The sequence below is a fragment of the Dipodomys ordii genome, unplaced genomic scaffold (assembly GCF_000151885.1).
Source record: "Dipodomys ordii isolate 6190 unplaced genomic scaffold, Dord_2.0 Scaffold211, whole genome shotgun sequence".
Taxonomy (NCBI): Eukaryota; Metazoa; Chordata; class Mammalia; order Rodentia; family Heteromyidae; genus Dipodomys; species Dipodomys ordii.
The window spans coordinates 471566-486576 of record NW_012267427.1 but is presented as its reverse complement, the minus strand read 5'-3'; the positions used below and the strand labels follow the sequence as shown (position 1 = coordinate 486576).

Below are 15011 nucleotides of genomic sequence, written 5' to 3'. Positions count from 1 at the left end.
CTGGGCCTGTACCCTGGGGGTGGGGCCTGCATGGGGGGGGGCTGTGGGACAGGGTCTTAGGGGCGGGGCCTGCCTGGCATCTGTGATCTGTGCTCTGCCTTCGTTCCTTGCTGGGGTTATTCTAGCCCCGGTTCTTACGCAGCCCTTGGTCACGGACCCCCGTGCCTTCCCTCCGCGGTGGGGGGGAGACGCCCAGCACTCTGCTCCTCTGGGGGAGACTCACCCGGCCACTGAGAAGTCCTGCAGAAGCCGTGTGTGTGGACATGAGTGACCCTCGCTCGGCTCCTGGAAGCCTGTGGACGTCCAGGTGGGGACTCCCTTTGGAAGGTCCTGACACCCCCCTGGGCTGCGTTGTTTGGTTTCGGGGAGCCCCGCAGGCCACGTCTCTGGGAGGCGGCCCCTGACAGGAGCCGGGGCCCGGGCCCCCTGCCACCAGAGCCCCCGGCACATGGCCTTTGCGTCCAGGCTTTCCTGGAGTGGCCTATCCATGAGGCCCTCTCCTCCTCCCCAGCCTGGCGCCTCTCCTGCTGGCCCAGACACCCGTTCCAGGTCCAGTCCTGCACTTACCTGGCCTCTCACACGGGTGGACAGTCCCCTCTGGTTCTTGCTGGCCTGAGGACACTGCCCGACTTCACTGTGCAGGGCCTGAGACCTGCCCCCCCCCCCCCGTCCCTGGGCCCCGTGGTCGCCAGCTGGCTAGGGCGGGCCCTAGGAGTCCATTCCTCCACCTGACTGGACGGCCGCCTGCAGGCTTCAGCCTCCCCAAGGGAGGGTCCACTGACAGCCACGTCCCCGGGAAGGGTGGAGCTGGCTGTCCAGTGTCCCGGGGAACTGAGGCCCCACAAAGCCTCCCGCTGCTGCCCATCATTCTCTAGGAGCCTGTGCTGCCGGCAGAGCTGGCCGTGCCCACGAGAGGGCGCTGTGGCTCCAGTGCTCCCTACTCCTGCCCAGACAGGTGTTCTGAGGAGTCCATTTTTTTTCCTAATGGTTTAATGATTTAATCTTCTTATTTTCTCAGCAGTGAGTGCACGCTTTGGAGTTCCCTGGGTATGTGGGGGACGTGGCTGATCAGATTAATTAATACAAGTTAGTTCCACAGCCTGCAGCCGGGCTGCACTTCCTTGCTTGTAGCAGGCTTCTGTTCTGTTCTTTGTGGAGCACAGCCCCCCGCCGTCAGCACAGGCCCCCTCCCCACGGGACCCCTCCCAGAGGGGGCCCCTCCCTGCCTGGTGGACCCCCGCGCACAGCTTGCCGACAAAGGGCCTGGCTCACAGGGAGTTTACCAGCGTGGTTGGTTTGGGTTTTTGGTGTGTGAGTGAGTACTGGGCTTGAACTTGGGGCCTAGATTCTTTCCTTTTCTCAAGGTTATCATTCCTTGAGCCCCAGCTCCACTTCTGGCTTTTTTTTGGTTAACTGGAGATAGGAGTCTCACGGACTTAACTAACCAGGCTGGCTGGGATCACGGTCACAAGCCACCGCTGGCATCCTGGCTTGATGGTTGTCCCTTCGATGTGTCCCGCCCCCCCGCCCCCCCCATGTGGTGCTCGCTCGCCAGCCTGTGATGAGGTCTCTTTGAAGCGCACTCACGGGCCGTAGCAGCTTGATGGGAGCAGAAACGCCGCCCCAGGACTTGCCAGGGATGGGGTCACTGCCCTGCAGGTGCAGGGACTGCTGGGTGTGCTGGGGGGGGACTGTCAGAGAAAAGTGGAGGCGAACAGGGCGAGCTCTTTGGGGGGAGGCAGGGGGAGTAGCCGGGCTGGCTGCAGGATGTGTGGTGGCTGTTGATCAGAGACGAGACAAAGCCAGCATGGACAGACAGCGGCCCCTCAGTCCCCGCTGGGTGGACGGGTGCTGCTGGGGTCCCTGCTCTGCTCCTGTGCGGCCTGACAGGCCATTCCAGCCCTGGGACCCTGGTGAGGTGTTGGCAGGAGTTCTGGGTGGAAAATCCCAGGCCTTCTGAGCAGATCAGGCCTGGTTTGTGGTGAGGCGGCCCTGTCACCGGTCCTGGGACGTGTCCCCGGCCACCAGGACAATGGCTCCATGCTGTGGCTGGGGCAGACTGCAGCTCTCGGATTGGGGTGCCATGAACCTCCATCCAGGTGCGCCCTGACAGAGCGGTGACCCTAAATAGCACAGCGCCCGCTCAGGCACTGGTGGTCAGGGTGAGGCTGGGGTGAGGCCGGGGCCGGTGTCCAGGCACACACCCGATGACTGCTAGCCCGCTGCCGCCAGGAGCCGCCTGTGTGCCCTCGGCCGCCACTGCCGTCTCCCCGCTGCCACAGGCGGCCGGGCCCAGCCGGGCTGGGGTCCAGAGACAGGACGTCCACAAGCGCAGACTCCGGCCAGAGGATGCCTGGTGGGGACACGGCATGAGCAAAGGCACTGAGGCCGGAACTGCTCGGTGGAGGGCAGGGAGGCTGGTTTAGTCAGAGGGAGACAGAGAAGGTTCTGGAAAGGTTGGCTGGGCCAGACGGGCAGCAGCACACCTGAACCGCAGTGGAGGGCAGGTGGGCTGTGGGGGGGGGGGGACAGTTCATGGGCCAGTGTCCTGACATGGCTTCATTTTTATTATTTTTGGTACCAGTCCTGGGCGCTGTCCCTGGGGTTCTTTCGTGCATTCTTTTGTTCTTTTTTGTTCAAGGCCAGAGCTCTATCACTTGAGCTGCAGCTCCACTTCCGGCTTTTTGGTGATACTGGAGTTAAGAGTCTCACGGACTTTCCTGTCCAGGCTGGCTTCCAAGTGGATCCTCAGATCTCTGTCTTCTGAGTATCTGGGATTGCAGGCATGAGCTGGCCACCGGCTCCGGGCACCAAGCACCATTTGATTGACTTTTAGAACCACTCATCAGAGCTGCTTGGTTGGTAAATTACTCCATTCAGTTATAACTCCTGTGAAGAAATTACCCCTGGCTGTGGATGGGGGTGAGGGGTTGGAAAGTTTATTTATTTATTTATTTATTTTGGGTCCGGTCGTGGGGACTGAACTCTGGGCCTGGGCGCTGTCCCTCAGCTCTTCATCTCAAGGCTAGCGCTCTACCACTTGAGCCACAGCGCCACTTCCGGCTTTTTTCTTTGTGCTTATGTGGTGCTGAGGAATCGAACCCAGGGCCTCATGCATGCAAGGCAAGCGCTCTACCACTGAGCCAACTTCCCAGCCCCCTGGAAAGTTTATTAAAAGCTCTTGTTTTGGGCTGAGCACCAGTGGCACACCTGTCATCCTAGCTACTCAGGAGGCTGAGATCTGAGGATCGCAGTTCAAACCCAGCCCAGGAGTGGCGCTGTGGTTCACCTGGTAGAGCTCTAGCATCAAGTAAAAGAGCTCAGGCACAGCACTCAGGCCCTGAGTTTAATAAGCCCCATATCTGACAATTAAAAAAAAGTCTTTTTTTGGGGGGGGGTCTGGTTGTAGGGCCTGAACTCTGGGCCTGGGTGCTGTCCCTCAGCTCTTCAGCTCAAGGCTAGCACTCTACCACTTGAGCCACAGCGCCACTTCGCTTTTTTCTTTTTGCTTATGTGGTGCTGAGGAATCGAACCCGGGGCCTCAGGCATGCAAGGCAAGCACTCTACCACTGAGCCACCTTCCCAGCCCCCCCAAAAGTCTCTTGTTCTGCCACCCAGGTCTTGAGTGCAAGCCCCAGGACTGGCACAAAAAACTAAGAAAGAAAGAAGCTCCCATTTCTCCAGTGGTGCCCTGGCAAGCCTCTTTTGGCAGAGCTGTCTTGGGGTCCTCCCCAGCGGGGCTGGGGTGCGGAGTCCCACAGTCGCTGTGTGGCTGAGGGACTCTGGCGGGTGGAGGTGGGTCTGGCTTCAAAAGAGCCACAAACGTCTGGGTGGAGGCAGCCAAGGCCCTGCTGCGCCAGCGTGTTAACCCCCTCTGCCCTGGATGGAGTTGGGGCCCCTGTGTCCTGGATGGAGTTAGGGCCCTGTGTCCTGGATGGAGTTAGGCCCCTGTGTCCTGGATGGAGTTAGGCCCCTGTGTCCTGGATGGAGTTAGGCCCCTGTGTCCTGGATGGAGTTAGGGCCCTGTGTCCTGGATGGAGTTGGGGCCCCTGTGTCCTGGATGGAGTTAGGGCCCTGTGTCCTGGATGGAGTTGGGGCCCCTGTGTCCTGGATGGAGTTAGGCCCCTGTGCCCTGGATGGAGTTAGACCCCTGTGTCCTGGATGGAGTTAGGGCCCTGTGTCCTGGATGGAGTTAGGGCCCTGTGTCCTGGATGGAGTTAGGCCCCTGTGTCCTGGATGGAGTTAGGCCCCTGTGCCCTGGATGGAGTTAGGGCCCTGTGTCCTGGATGGAGTTGGGGCCCCTGTGTCCTGGATGGAGTTAGGCCCCTGTGCCCTGGATGGAGTTAGGGCCCCTGTGCCCTGGATGGAGTTAGGGCCTCTGTGCCCTGGATGGAGTTAGGGCCCCTGTGTCCTGGATGGAGTTGGGGCCCTGTGTCCTGGATGGAGTTAGGGCCCCTGTGTCCTGGATGGAGTTAGGGCCCTGTGTCCTGGATGGAGTTAGGGCCCTGTGTCCTGGATGGAGTTAGGGCCCTGTGTTGTCCTGGATGGAGTTAGGGCCCTGTGCCCTGGATGGAGTTAGGGCCCTGCTGTGTCCTGGATGGAGTTAGGGCCCTGTGTCCTGGATGGAGTTAGGGCCCTGTGTCCTGGATGGAGTTAGGGCCTCGGGCCCTGGGCGGGTTGAGGCCCCGTGTTTGAGGTGGAGCCGGCCAGCTCCAGTGTCTCTGGTCTTCTCTTTGATCTTCCTGTGATCTTGGTTCTTGGTGACGAGTCAGGGTGCATGTCCACGCTGCGCCCCCTATTTGCAGGAGCTGGAGCACAGCGCCCGTCCGCCCCCTGCTCGTCACGATCCAGAAGCGATGGGCCTTTGTTCCCTTCCCCGCTCAGCTCCGTCCGTTTCCCTGATAACGTCAAAGGAGACACAAAGCGGCCTCAAAGCCTTTCATTCTTTAGTTTTTCAAAGAGCCTGGGAATAAAGACAGACAGACTTGGGGCCGTACAAAGGGAAAGATGAAAAAGAATCAGAGAGGGGGAGGGGCGGGCTTGTCAGTAGTGGGGGGTGCTGGGTGCTGAGTCCTCCCTCCCCGCCTCAGGAGGGGCTGTGTGTGTGTATATGTGCATATGTGTGTGTATATGTGCATATGTGTGTATGTATGCGTGTATGTGTATATGTGTACGGATGTGTGTATGTGTGTATGTGTATGTATGTGTGAATGTGTATGTGTATGTATGTATGTGTATGTGTATGTATGTATGCGTGTATGTGTATGTGTGTATGTGTGTATGTGTATGTATGTGTGAATGTGTATGTATGTATGTGTGTGTATGTGTATGTATGTGTATGTATGTGTATGCATGTATATGTGTATGTGTGTATGTGTATGTGTGTGCATGTGTATGTGTGTATATGGGTAGGGGTATGTATGTGTGTATGTGTGTGTATGTGTATGTGTGTATGTTTGTGTGTGTATGTGTGTATATGTGTACGTATGTGTTTGTATGTGTATGTGTGTATGTGTGTATGCATGCGTGTGCGCATGTGTGTATGTGTATGTGTGTGTATGTGTGTATGTGTTTGTGTGTGTATGTGTGTATATGTGTATGTATGTGTGTATGTGTGTATGTATGTGTGTATGTGTGTGTATGTGTATGTGTGTGTGTGTACATGTGTGTGTGTGTGTGTGTGTGTGTGTGTCTGTCTGTCTGTCTGTCTGGTCCTTTAAATCTCCCCTTGTCCTTGGGGGGAAGGAGTGGGTCCTGGCAGAACCCAGATTCTGCTATCTTGGGAAACTGAGGCACAGAGCAGTGAAGGCCACTGTGGTGCCAGGCCAGCAGCTGGGTGCTGGGATCTCTGTGCTCACTCGGGTCTCCTCCAGGACTCTAGACCTACTGTGTGTGAGAAGGGGGTGGGGCGGGGGTCAGGAAGGAGAGGGCCGCAGGGGCTGGGGAGGCGCGCGCTGGGCGGGGACGCAGAGCATCCTGGGGGCTTCCGGACAGCGGGGTGTGGGCCTGCCACCCCCACATGGGGGGGCTGAGGCCAGCGTGTCCTTCCCCCGCCCCGCACACAGCAGATGCTCAAGCAGAGCACAGGCTGGCAAGGATGCCAAAGGTCACATTGTGACCAAGTGGGGGACATTGTCTCCCACCTGCTCCCCTCTCCCCTGCCCCCCACTTTCCTTTTCTCCTTCCCTCCTCCTGCCCCTTCTCTCATTCCTCTTTCTCTCCTTCCTCTCCTTTCCCCTTCTTCCTTCCTCCTCCTCCCCTTCCTCCTCCTCCTCTCTCCTGAGGATGTTTCTCCCATTCAGCCCAGTGGGTTTGGAGGGGTTTGGGGGGCTGGTCCTCAGTCCTGCACGGTGGGCCCGGTGTCCAGGGTGTTTCAGGTGTACTCCTGCCATCCTGGCTCCCGGGGGGCCGGGGCAGGAGGACCGGCGGTGGAGGCCGGCCGCAGTGCCCTGGGGCGGGCCCGGCCTCGGCGGGAAGGCGGTGAGGGCGGCCCCCACTTTCTTCATATTCTGGGCAAATCCACATAGCCGTGCATGTTTGCCATTTTAAAGGCCGCCGTGCGGGGATAAAGCCAGGTTTTGTTCACAGCCGTGGCTGCCATCTGTTAGGCTGAGAAAGGAGAAGGAGGCGAGAAAGGAGGCCGGGCCGCACCAGCGTGGGTTTATTAGGAGACCCTGTGGGGTGGGGGCACCTGGCTCGCAGGCTGGGGTCGGTAGGGGGTCCGGAGGGCGCTGCATTGTCTGGGGGCCACACCAGCGCAGGTTTATTAGGAGACCCTGTGGGGTGGGGGCACCTGGCTCGCAGGCTGGGGTCGGTAGGGGGTCCGGAGGGCGCTGCATTGTCTGGGGGCGGGGTGGACGCATGGGGGGAACAGGGAGGGCTGAGCCAGGGCATCTGCCCTGGTCCGCGCTTGGGTCTGGTCCTGGGACGTGAGTGTTTGGTCTGGGAGGGCGGGCGGGCGGGACCGAGGTGAGGCTGGATACCCACTCCCGCACTCTCCCCGTCCAGCATGCACCTCTGCTCCTGTTCACTGCGCTGCCGGCTTTGTCTGTGCGTGTGGCTCCATTCACCTGGCGTGGTCTGGGAGGGCGGGCGGTCGGGGCCGAGGTGAGGCTGGGTACCCACTCCCGCACCCTCCCCGTCCAGCATGGCCGGCTTTGTCTGTGCGTGTGGCTCCATTCACCTGGCGTGGTCTCCTCAGGGCACACCCAGGCTGCAGCATTTATCAGAATTCCCTTCCCCTTTCAGGGCCAAATAGTATTCCACAGGCAGCGTCCACACATTCTGCTTCGTTGTCTCTCTGTCAGTAGATCCTGTGGTTATGTCTTCCTTTCTCTGCCGATGTTGGAGGAGTGGGTGTCCTGGTGCCCTGCTGTCATTGTCCTTGTGAGGGACAGAGAGCTGGCCGCCGTCCCTAAGGGCGGGCTCAGAGCTGTGTCCTGGGAGCACCCCAGATGGGGTTGGAAGCTTCCAGAAGCCTTTAGAGGCCTCTGTGTCTTGGTCCATGTGTTCAGCAGGAGCAGAAGGGCAGGGCTGGTGGGGTTCAGGGAGAATCATAGAATGCCATGTTGGTTGGGAGGAACCCCGGAGGTTTTTCTGGGCAAACATATTCAGGTGTATTTGCTGAGCCGGTTGCGTCACGCCTGTAATACCAGAGGCTGAGATGTGAGGATCACAGTTCAGGGCCAGCCCAGGCAAGAATGTCTGTGATATCTCTACTTAACCACCAAAAAGCTGGAAGTGGAGCTGTGGATCAAGTGGTAGCATGCCAGTGTTGAGTAAAAAAGCTTAGGGACCGTGCCCAGGCCCCGAGCTCAAGCCCCAGCACCAGCACACACAGACCAAAAAGAAAAGGAGTGTTTCTTAAAAGCTGGAAATAGAGCCAGGCGCTGGTGGCTCACGCCTGTAATCCTAGCTACTCAGGAGGCTATCTGAGGATCATGGTTCAAAGCCAGCCCAGGCAGGAAAGTCCGTGAGACTCTTATCTCCAACTAACCTCCAGAAAATCGGAAGTGGTGCTATAGTTCAAGTGGTAGAGTGCTCGCCTTGAGCTGAAGAGCTGCAGGACAGTGTCCAGGCCCTGAGTTCAAGTCCCACAACTGACAAAAAAAACAAGCTGGAAATGGTCTGGAGTGGGGAGCACAGGGGCAACATGGTGATCCTGACGGTGTTCATATGTGACGCGGAGCCTGGCAGCGTGGGGCAGGGCTGGGCGAGGCTGGGATGCAGCGGGAGAGGGGACACTGACCAAGATACTTGGTCCTCACTGACCGGTGTGGGGAACGGAGACCCTGCTTGTGGAAAACATGAGTTCACAGCCTTGGAGGCTGGTCCCTCCCTCCACCTGACGCCACCTCCCTCCTCTGTGCCCGGCAGTGAGCGACCTGCAGGAAGAAGGCAAGAGCGCCATCAACGCCCCGATGTCCCCGGCTGCGGTGGACGTCCACCCGGAAGACACCCAGCTTGGTACTGCCCGGCTGGCCCAGCCTTCCTGGGGCCCGTGGCTTGGGGTGGGACCCTACAGGGGACATTAAGCTTCAGGCCTTGGGGGAGTCATGTTTGAGGCTCACGGAGACGCCAGCCCTCTCTGACAGGTTTCTATCCTGGGAGTGCCCCTCCTGGGGCTTGAACTCAGGGCCTGGCACTGTCTTTGAGCTGTTTTTGCTCAAGGCTGTGCTCTACCACTTGAACCACGGTTCCACTTCTGGTTTGTGGCCTCCTGTCCCTGCCGGGCTGTGTGGGGTCTCCGCGGCGGCTGGGCGGGAGGAGACCAGCTGTGGTCTTTGGTCCCGCAGAGGAGAATGAGGAGCGCACCATGATCGACCCTGTGTCTCGTGAGGACCCCAAGTTCAAGGAGCTGGTCAAGGTGAGGGCGTCTGGCACCGGGGGCCTGTTCTGGGCCTTCGTACAGGGCGGGCCACCGGCCTGGGCTGCTCCTGGAGGAGGCCGACCCCGCCCTGGCCCCTGGCCGGCTGGTTCTGCTTTTCTGTTTTTTGACCAGATTGGGATTTGAACTCAAGACCTCACACTTGCCATGCCTCTAGCTGATTTTGGCTTTTTGAAATTTTGATTGGTTGATATTGTGTGTGTGTGTGTGTGTGTGTGTGTGTGTGTGTGTGTGTGTGTGTGTGTGTGTGTGTGTGTGTGTGTGTGTGTGTTTTGGTCCTGGGACTTGAACTCTAGGCCTGGGTGCTGTCCCTGAGCTTTTTTGCCCAGGGCTAGTGTGCTCTACCACTTGAGCTACAGCTCCACTTCTGGTTTTCCGGTGGATAATTAGAGATGAGAGTCTCCCGGACTTTCCTGCCTGGGCTGGCTTTGAACCTCGGTCCTCAGATCGCAGCCTCCTGAGTCTCTGGGATGACAGCTGGAGCCCCGCGCCTGGCGTGTGGGCTGCACTCTTACCCGTGGTGGGTCACTGTAGGAGGCCGAGTGGCCACAGACTGACCAGAGCAGGGTGGAGCAGAGCCCCTGCGGGGCAGGGCAGGGCGGGGGCTCAGGCTGAGGCTGGGTGCCTCCGAGCGGACCACAGGCCGCCACCCCACCCCACCAGACACAGCTGCTCCCACCTGCAAGTCCTGATTTTCTCCTCTCGTTGCCTGGAAGAAAGTCGGCTGCAACGATGTGATTTCTGGCTGAAGTGGAGGCAGTGCAGTAGCCAGTGTGACCAGCCTCCCTCCAGCCTCCTGCCTCCCTCCAGCCTCCAGCCTCCTGCCTCCCTCCAGCCTCCTGCCTCCCTCCCGCCTCTCCTGCCTCTCCTGCCTCCTGCCTCTCCTGCCTCCTGCCTCTCCTACCTCTCCTGCCTCCTGCCTCTCCTGCCTCCCTCCAGCCTCCTGCCTCTCCTGCCTCTCCTGCCTCCCTCCCACCTCTCCTGCCTCTCCTGCCTCTCCTGCCTCCTGCCTCTCCTACCTCTCCTGCCTCCTGCCTCTCCTGCCTCCCTCCAGCCTCCTGCCTCTCCTGCCTCCCTCCAGCCTCCTGCCTCTCCTGTCCCTGGCCTCTATCTGCCTCCAGCCTCCTGTCTCTCCGGCCTCCGTCAGCCTCCTGGCCCCATCCCCAGCCCCTTTCCTCTCCTGCCTCCACCTCCGGCTTCCTGCAGTGGGCCCACAGTCCCATGGCTTCCTCAGCCAGGACTCTGGACCTGATTAAAACATAACTGTCACAGCTCCGGGGGACGGGCCGCAGGTCCCGATTCTATTTCAGAAGGATGGAGAGGAGCAGTGATTTTTTATTCAGTTTGAAGCAGGCTGGTGGACAGTCCATGATAGAGCGCGGTATGCTCATCACAAACCATGTCAGAGGCATTGCCCGGCCCTGAAAATAATGGCCCAGGCTGTGCTAGGAGCAGATTTGTGGACCACGATAAGGACCCAGGGCCCAGAGGCCAGCGCCTGGGCCGCGCTCAGGGCGGCGTGGAGTGCGGTTCTGATCTTTCTGTGGTTGTTTTTGTGTTTGTGTTTGTACCAGGTCAGAGATCGAGGCGGTGTGTGAGTGTGTGCGTGAGTGCGTGCGTGCGTGCGTGCGTGCGTGCGTTGTGTGTGTGATGTGTGTGTGGGGGGGACTCCGGGGTCTTCTTTCCTGTGTGTGTGCCTGCATGCGTGAATGTATGTGTGTGTGCATGTGTGTGTGTGGGGGACTCTGGGGTCTTCTTTCCTCTGTGTGTGTGTGTGCGTGTGCGTGTGTGTGTGTGTGCATGTGTGTGTGTAGGGGACTCCGGGGTCTTCTTTCCTCTGTGTGTGTGTGCGTGTGTGTGTGTATGTGCGTGTGCATGTGTGTGTGTGTGACTCCGGGGTCTTCTTTCCTGTGTGTGTGTGTGCGTGTGCATGTGTGTGTGGGGACTCCGGGGTCTTCTGTCCTGTTGGACAGCAGCACTCATGTCCACCCTATGTCCAGGGGGTCCACAAACCCCGTGCCCCAAGCACCCCACTGCCCATCATCCCAGGAGGAAGAGCAGGTCCACCTGTTCTCGCCAGGGCTCCTGGGTCTCGGGGGGGTCGCCCCACTCTGATCTGGTATAGATGGAGGGGCACTCGTCTTGTCCTGTGGCCACCAGGCTGCGTGGTGACTGTCACAGTGATGGCAGGTGTGCTGCTCATGGCCTGTCCCCACGCCTGTCTGCCTGTCCTCATGCCCTCCCTCCTGCCCCCACGTCCTCCCTCCCGTCCCCACGCCCTCCCTCCTGTCCCCACGCCTGTCTGCCTGTCCTCATGTCCTCCCTCCCATCCCCACGTCCTCCCTCCCGTCCCCACGTCCTCCCTCCTGCCCCCACGTCCTCCCTCCCGTCCCCACGCCCTCCCTCCTGTCCCCACGCCTGTCTGCCTGTCCTCATGTCCTCCCTCCCGTCCCCACGCCCTCCCTCCCATCCCCACGTCCTCCCTCCCGTCCCCACGTCCTCTCTCCTGTCCTCACGTCCTCCCTCCCGTCCCCACATCCTCACGTCCTCCCCCCCGTCCTCACTCCTGTCCCCACGTCCTCCCTCCCGTCCCCACACCCTCCCTCCCGTCCCCACGTCCTCCCTCCCGTCCCCACGCCCTCCCTCCTGTCCCCACGTCCTCTCTCCTGTCCCCACGCCCTCCCTCCTGCCGCATGGCCCATGCCTGCCTCCACGCAGACCCTGCTGGACTGGATCAATGACGTGCTGGCGGAGGAGAGGATCATCGTGAAGCAGCTGGAGGAGGACCTGTATGACGGGCAGGTGCTCCAGAAGCTCCTGGGTGAGTGTCCTTGGGCCCTCGGGCCTCCTGCCCCTCGGCTGCCCCGCACACCTGCTGCGGGCGCGCTTTCCTCTTCCTGCTGAGAGCGGGTGTGGGACGAGGAATCTGTGAATCCCGTTGCGGTCCTGCCTGGTGGCGCAGTGGCTCTCAGAACCCGTGCCCGGCCCTGCCAAGGACCAAGGCCTGAGCTCACCTCACCTGTAACCCGGAAGGGATGAGCTCTGGAATGAATGAATGAATGAGGGGAGGGCTCAGGGATGAATGAATGGATGAAGAGGGAGGGAGGGGGTGGGGGTGCGTGAATGAAAAGGCGGGCTCCGGGTGAGGACTCTGAGCGCAGCCCAGCCTGGCAGCGTGCTCTGGCGCCTGGCTCTGCTCCAAGCACCTTCCACGGGGTGACACGTCTGTCGCCTGGCCTTCTCGGGCCGCGTGGGGGACGCTGTGGAGTCAGGATTCACCCCGCAGGCGTTGTCTTGGTGGCCTGGGGCTGCCCGCCTGATGCTGGGGGCTGGGGGCGGCGACGCCTCTCCTAAGCCATGGGCCGAGGGTGGGATGCGGTTCTAGGCCTGGCCCGGCTGGACACCCGTGCTGCCCATGCTCTGGCATCAGCACGCTGGTCCTGAGGGAGGGGGATGCTGAAGCCACCCCATGTCCCCTCCCTGGGAAGCTGGCAGGAGCTGGCCTCGGGGCTCTGGTCGTCCACTTGCGGCGCTGATCGAATGCGGTGGTTCTCTTGGAAACGGCTCCCGTTCTCCTTGCTGCATCTAAGACCTTGGTGGTTGTGGCATCAATCTCTAACCCTGGGGGGCCCCCGGGGTGTCCTCACCCCGCCCCGTCCTTCTTGCAGAAAAGCTGGCAGATTGCAAGCTGAACGTGGCCGAGGTGACCCAGTCCGAGATAGGACAGAAGCAGAAGCTACAGACGGTTCTGGAAGCCGTGCAGGACCTGCTGCGGCCCCACGGCTGGGCCCTGCGCTGGAGCGTGGACTGTGAGAGCTGGGGGGTCACTCCTCCGTCACCGAGGGCAGCCGTGGGGAGGGAGGACGGCGAGCAAGCGCCACTGCAGGGACAGCACCTGCCGTGTCCCCCGGGGTGCTGGGCAGGTCAGGGAGGGTTCCGCCCAGCCCAGGCGAGCTGCGCCACCGGTGACCGCCAGCCTCGGGCTCAGAGGCTGCGGCATCACACTCCAGCTCTGACACTGCACAGGGAGAGGTGGCTGTTCTCAGCCCCCCGCCCCCCGACCGCACAGGGCTTTTGCTGGCCTTGAGGAACTTGGGGTTCTGGGGCCGAGTTCTGGGCTGTGGGGCAGGGACCTGGCTCGACCCCGATTCCTTGGCATGAGACCTTGGGTGGAGCTAGCCTGCCTTCCTGGATTACGGGGCCATGAGTGGGGTAGTGAGGGCCTTGTAAACTAAAGCTCTGCCCAGGGGTGCTGGGGCTTGAACTCTGGGCCTGGGCACTGTCCCCAAGCTTTTTCACACAAGGCTGGCCCTCTCCTACTTGAACCACAGCTCCGCCTCGGCTTTTTGCTAGTTAATGGGAGATAAGAGTCTGGAAGACTTTCCTGCCTGGGCTGACTTTGAGTCACCGTCCTCAGATCTCAGCCTTCAGAGTGGCTGGGATTGCAGGCATGAGCCACCGGAGCCTGTGTGCTGCTGCTGATAGAACCTGGGGGGGCGGGGCCGGGGGGTGAGAAGCAGCCAGGGCCAACCTGGTGGTGCAGGGGTTAACACCTGGCATCTCTGCGCAGGGGTCACCCTCACCCACCAACCGGGGTGGGAGGTGGGGGGCTGATTGCTCAGCGTCAGACCCAGTGTCCCATCCTTGTGACAGGTACTCGGCCACAACCCGTCCTTCCCTCTTGGGCCCCCACTTTCCAGCTCTTAAAAAAGCACGATGCTTTTAAAAGTGATTGCAGGAGTCACCTTTGCCCCACAGAGCAACATTAGAAGCTAGAAATAGATTCAGGGGTCGGGGGTCTGGTTCTCGGCGGGCCGGCCTGCTCCGTCCTGGCCTCTGGGGCTGCCCTGCGTCCGTCCAGGAGACCTTGCCTGATGCACCCTCGTCCTTCCCCTGCTGCCAGCCGTCCACGGGAAGAACCTGGTGTCCATCCTGCACCTGCTGGTGGCCCTGGCCATGCACTTCCGGGCACCAATCCGCCTCCCGGAGAGAGTGGCAGTGCAGGTGGTGGTGGTGCGGGTGAGTGCCTGGGCGTGCCGGTGGGGACAGACGGGCAGACGGACAGACGGCCTTCTTCTCCTGTTACTTCTTTCCCTCCCCCTCCCCCCCCAAGAGCCTACCTTCGTTGTCCCCTCTTGCAATTTATATCTCGCCCTGGCTTCCAGATAAACGGTGGAGCTGGGACAATAGCATTGATTTTCTGAGGCTGGAGAGTTAAGGTTTCATTTCCCAGGGTTTTGAAAAGAACGCTCGTGTCTTTCCAAAGCCAGCTCGTGGGAATCCAGCCATCTTGAGTGTCTCTTTCCTCACCAGAGGGGCTGAGAGCCGCAGGATGAGATGCGCCCCACATTAAAGCTCTTACCCAAGAGCCCCAGGCTCTCTTTCTTTTTTTTTTGAGGTTCATTTCTCTTGATGTACGGGAGGAATGGAGCCAGGACTTGGCGCCTGACTGATGCGTCAGAAGTAGGTCTGCCTCCATCAGCCTTTCTCCTCACCTCGAAGCACGGGGGGGGGGGGGCTCTGCACCCGGGGTTCCTGGGGCAGTTTTACCAGCAGGCAAACAGATGCCACACCCGCCGGTGGCTGAGCTTGCGCCAGGAGGCTGGATGTGTGTTTTACTGGAAGCATCTGGCCGCAGCCTTCCTGTGGGTTCTGAGCGTCCCAGTGCCGTGGTCTCCGTGGCCTGGGAAGGCCCTGGCTGGGCTGTGTTCTGAGGCCACACTGGCTCCTCTGTGACCTGGCGGGAAGGCCCTTCCCTGCACCAGGCCGTGTGGCCAGTCATTCCTCCGTCCTCCTGGGGACACGTGTGTGTGTGTGTGTGTGAGTGTGTGTGTGTGTGTGTGTGTGATCCCGGGGGGGGGGGCAACGCGGGCCCTGGGGCCGGTTCCCAGGCAGCCAGCCGGGAGAGGACATGTGGGAACTCGGGTTCCTGAACCCCCTGTGTGCAGGCCCAGGGGATGGGGGATTTCCTTTCAGCTTGGAGTTGGGGCCAAGATCATCTCTGGGCTTGTGTGGAAAGTCGGCCTGCCCCTCAAGCTCTTTCCGGCTCTCTCCGTCTCTCTTGACCAGGTCATCGGATTCCTTAGGCCTTACCCCTAGGAGAAGGAAGCCAGGAGGGAGGGGC

The 15011-nt window shown here is 60.6% G+C and overlaps 1 protein-coding gene across 1 annotated transcript in view; it reads left to right on the top strand.

Annotated features, from left to right (window-relative positions):
- Positions 1-1459: 1459 nt before the first annotated feature.
- The window catches only part of Parvb (parvin, beta), a 34880-nt gene continuing 21328 nt past the window's right edge, over positions 1460-15011 (top strand). Inside the window, exons 1-6 of the mRNA XM_013035429.1 lie at positions 1460-1497; positions 8377-8466; positions 8796-8866; positions 11606-11708; positions 12556-12696; positions 13791-13906. Of these exons, the coding sequence (XP_012890883.1) occupies positions 8421-8466; positions 8796-8866; positions 11606-11708; positions 12556-12696; positions 13791-13906 (477 nt within the window). The 5' untranslated portion in view covers positions 1460-1497; positions 8377-8420. The remainder of the gene's footprint in view (positions 1498-8376; positions 8467-8795; positions 8867-11605; positions 11709-12555; positions 12697-13790; positions 13907-15011) is intronic.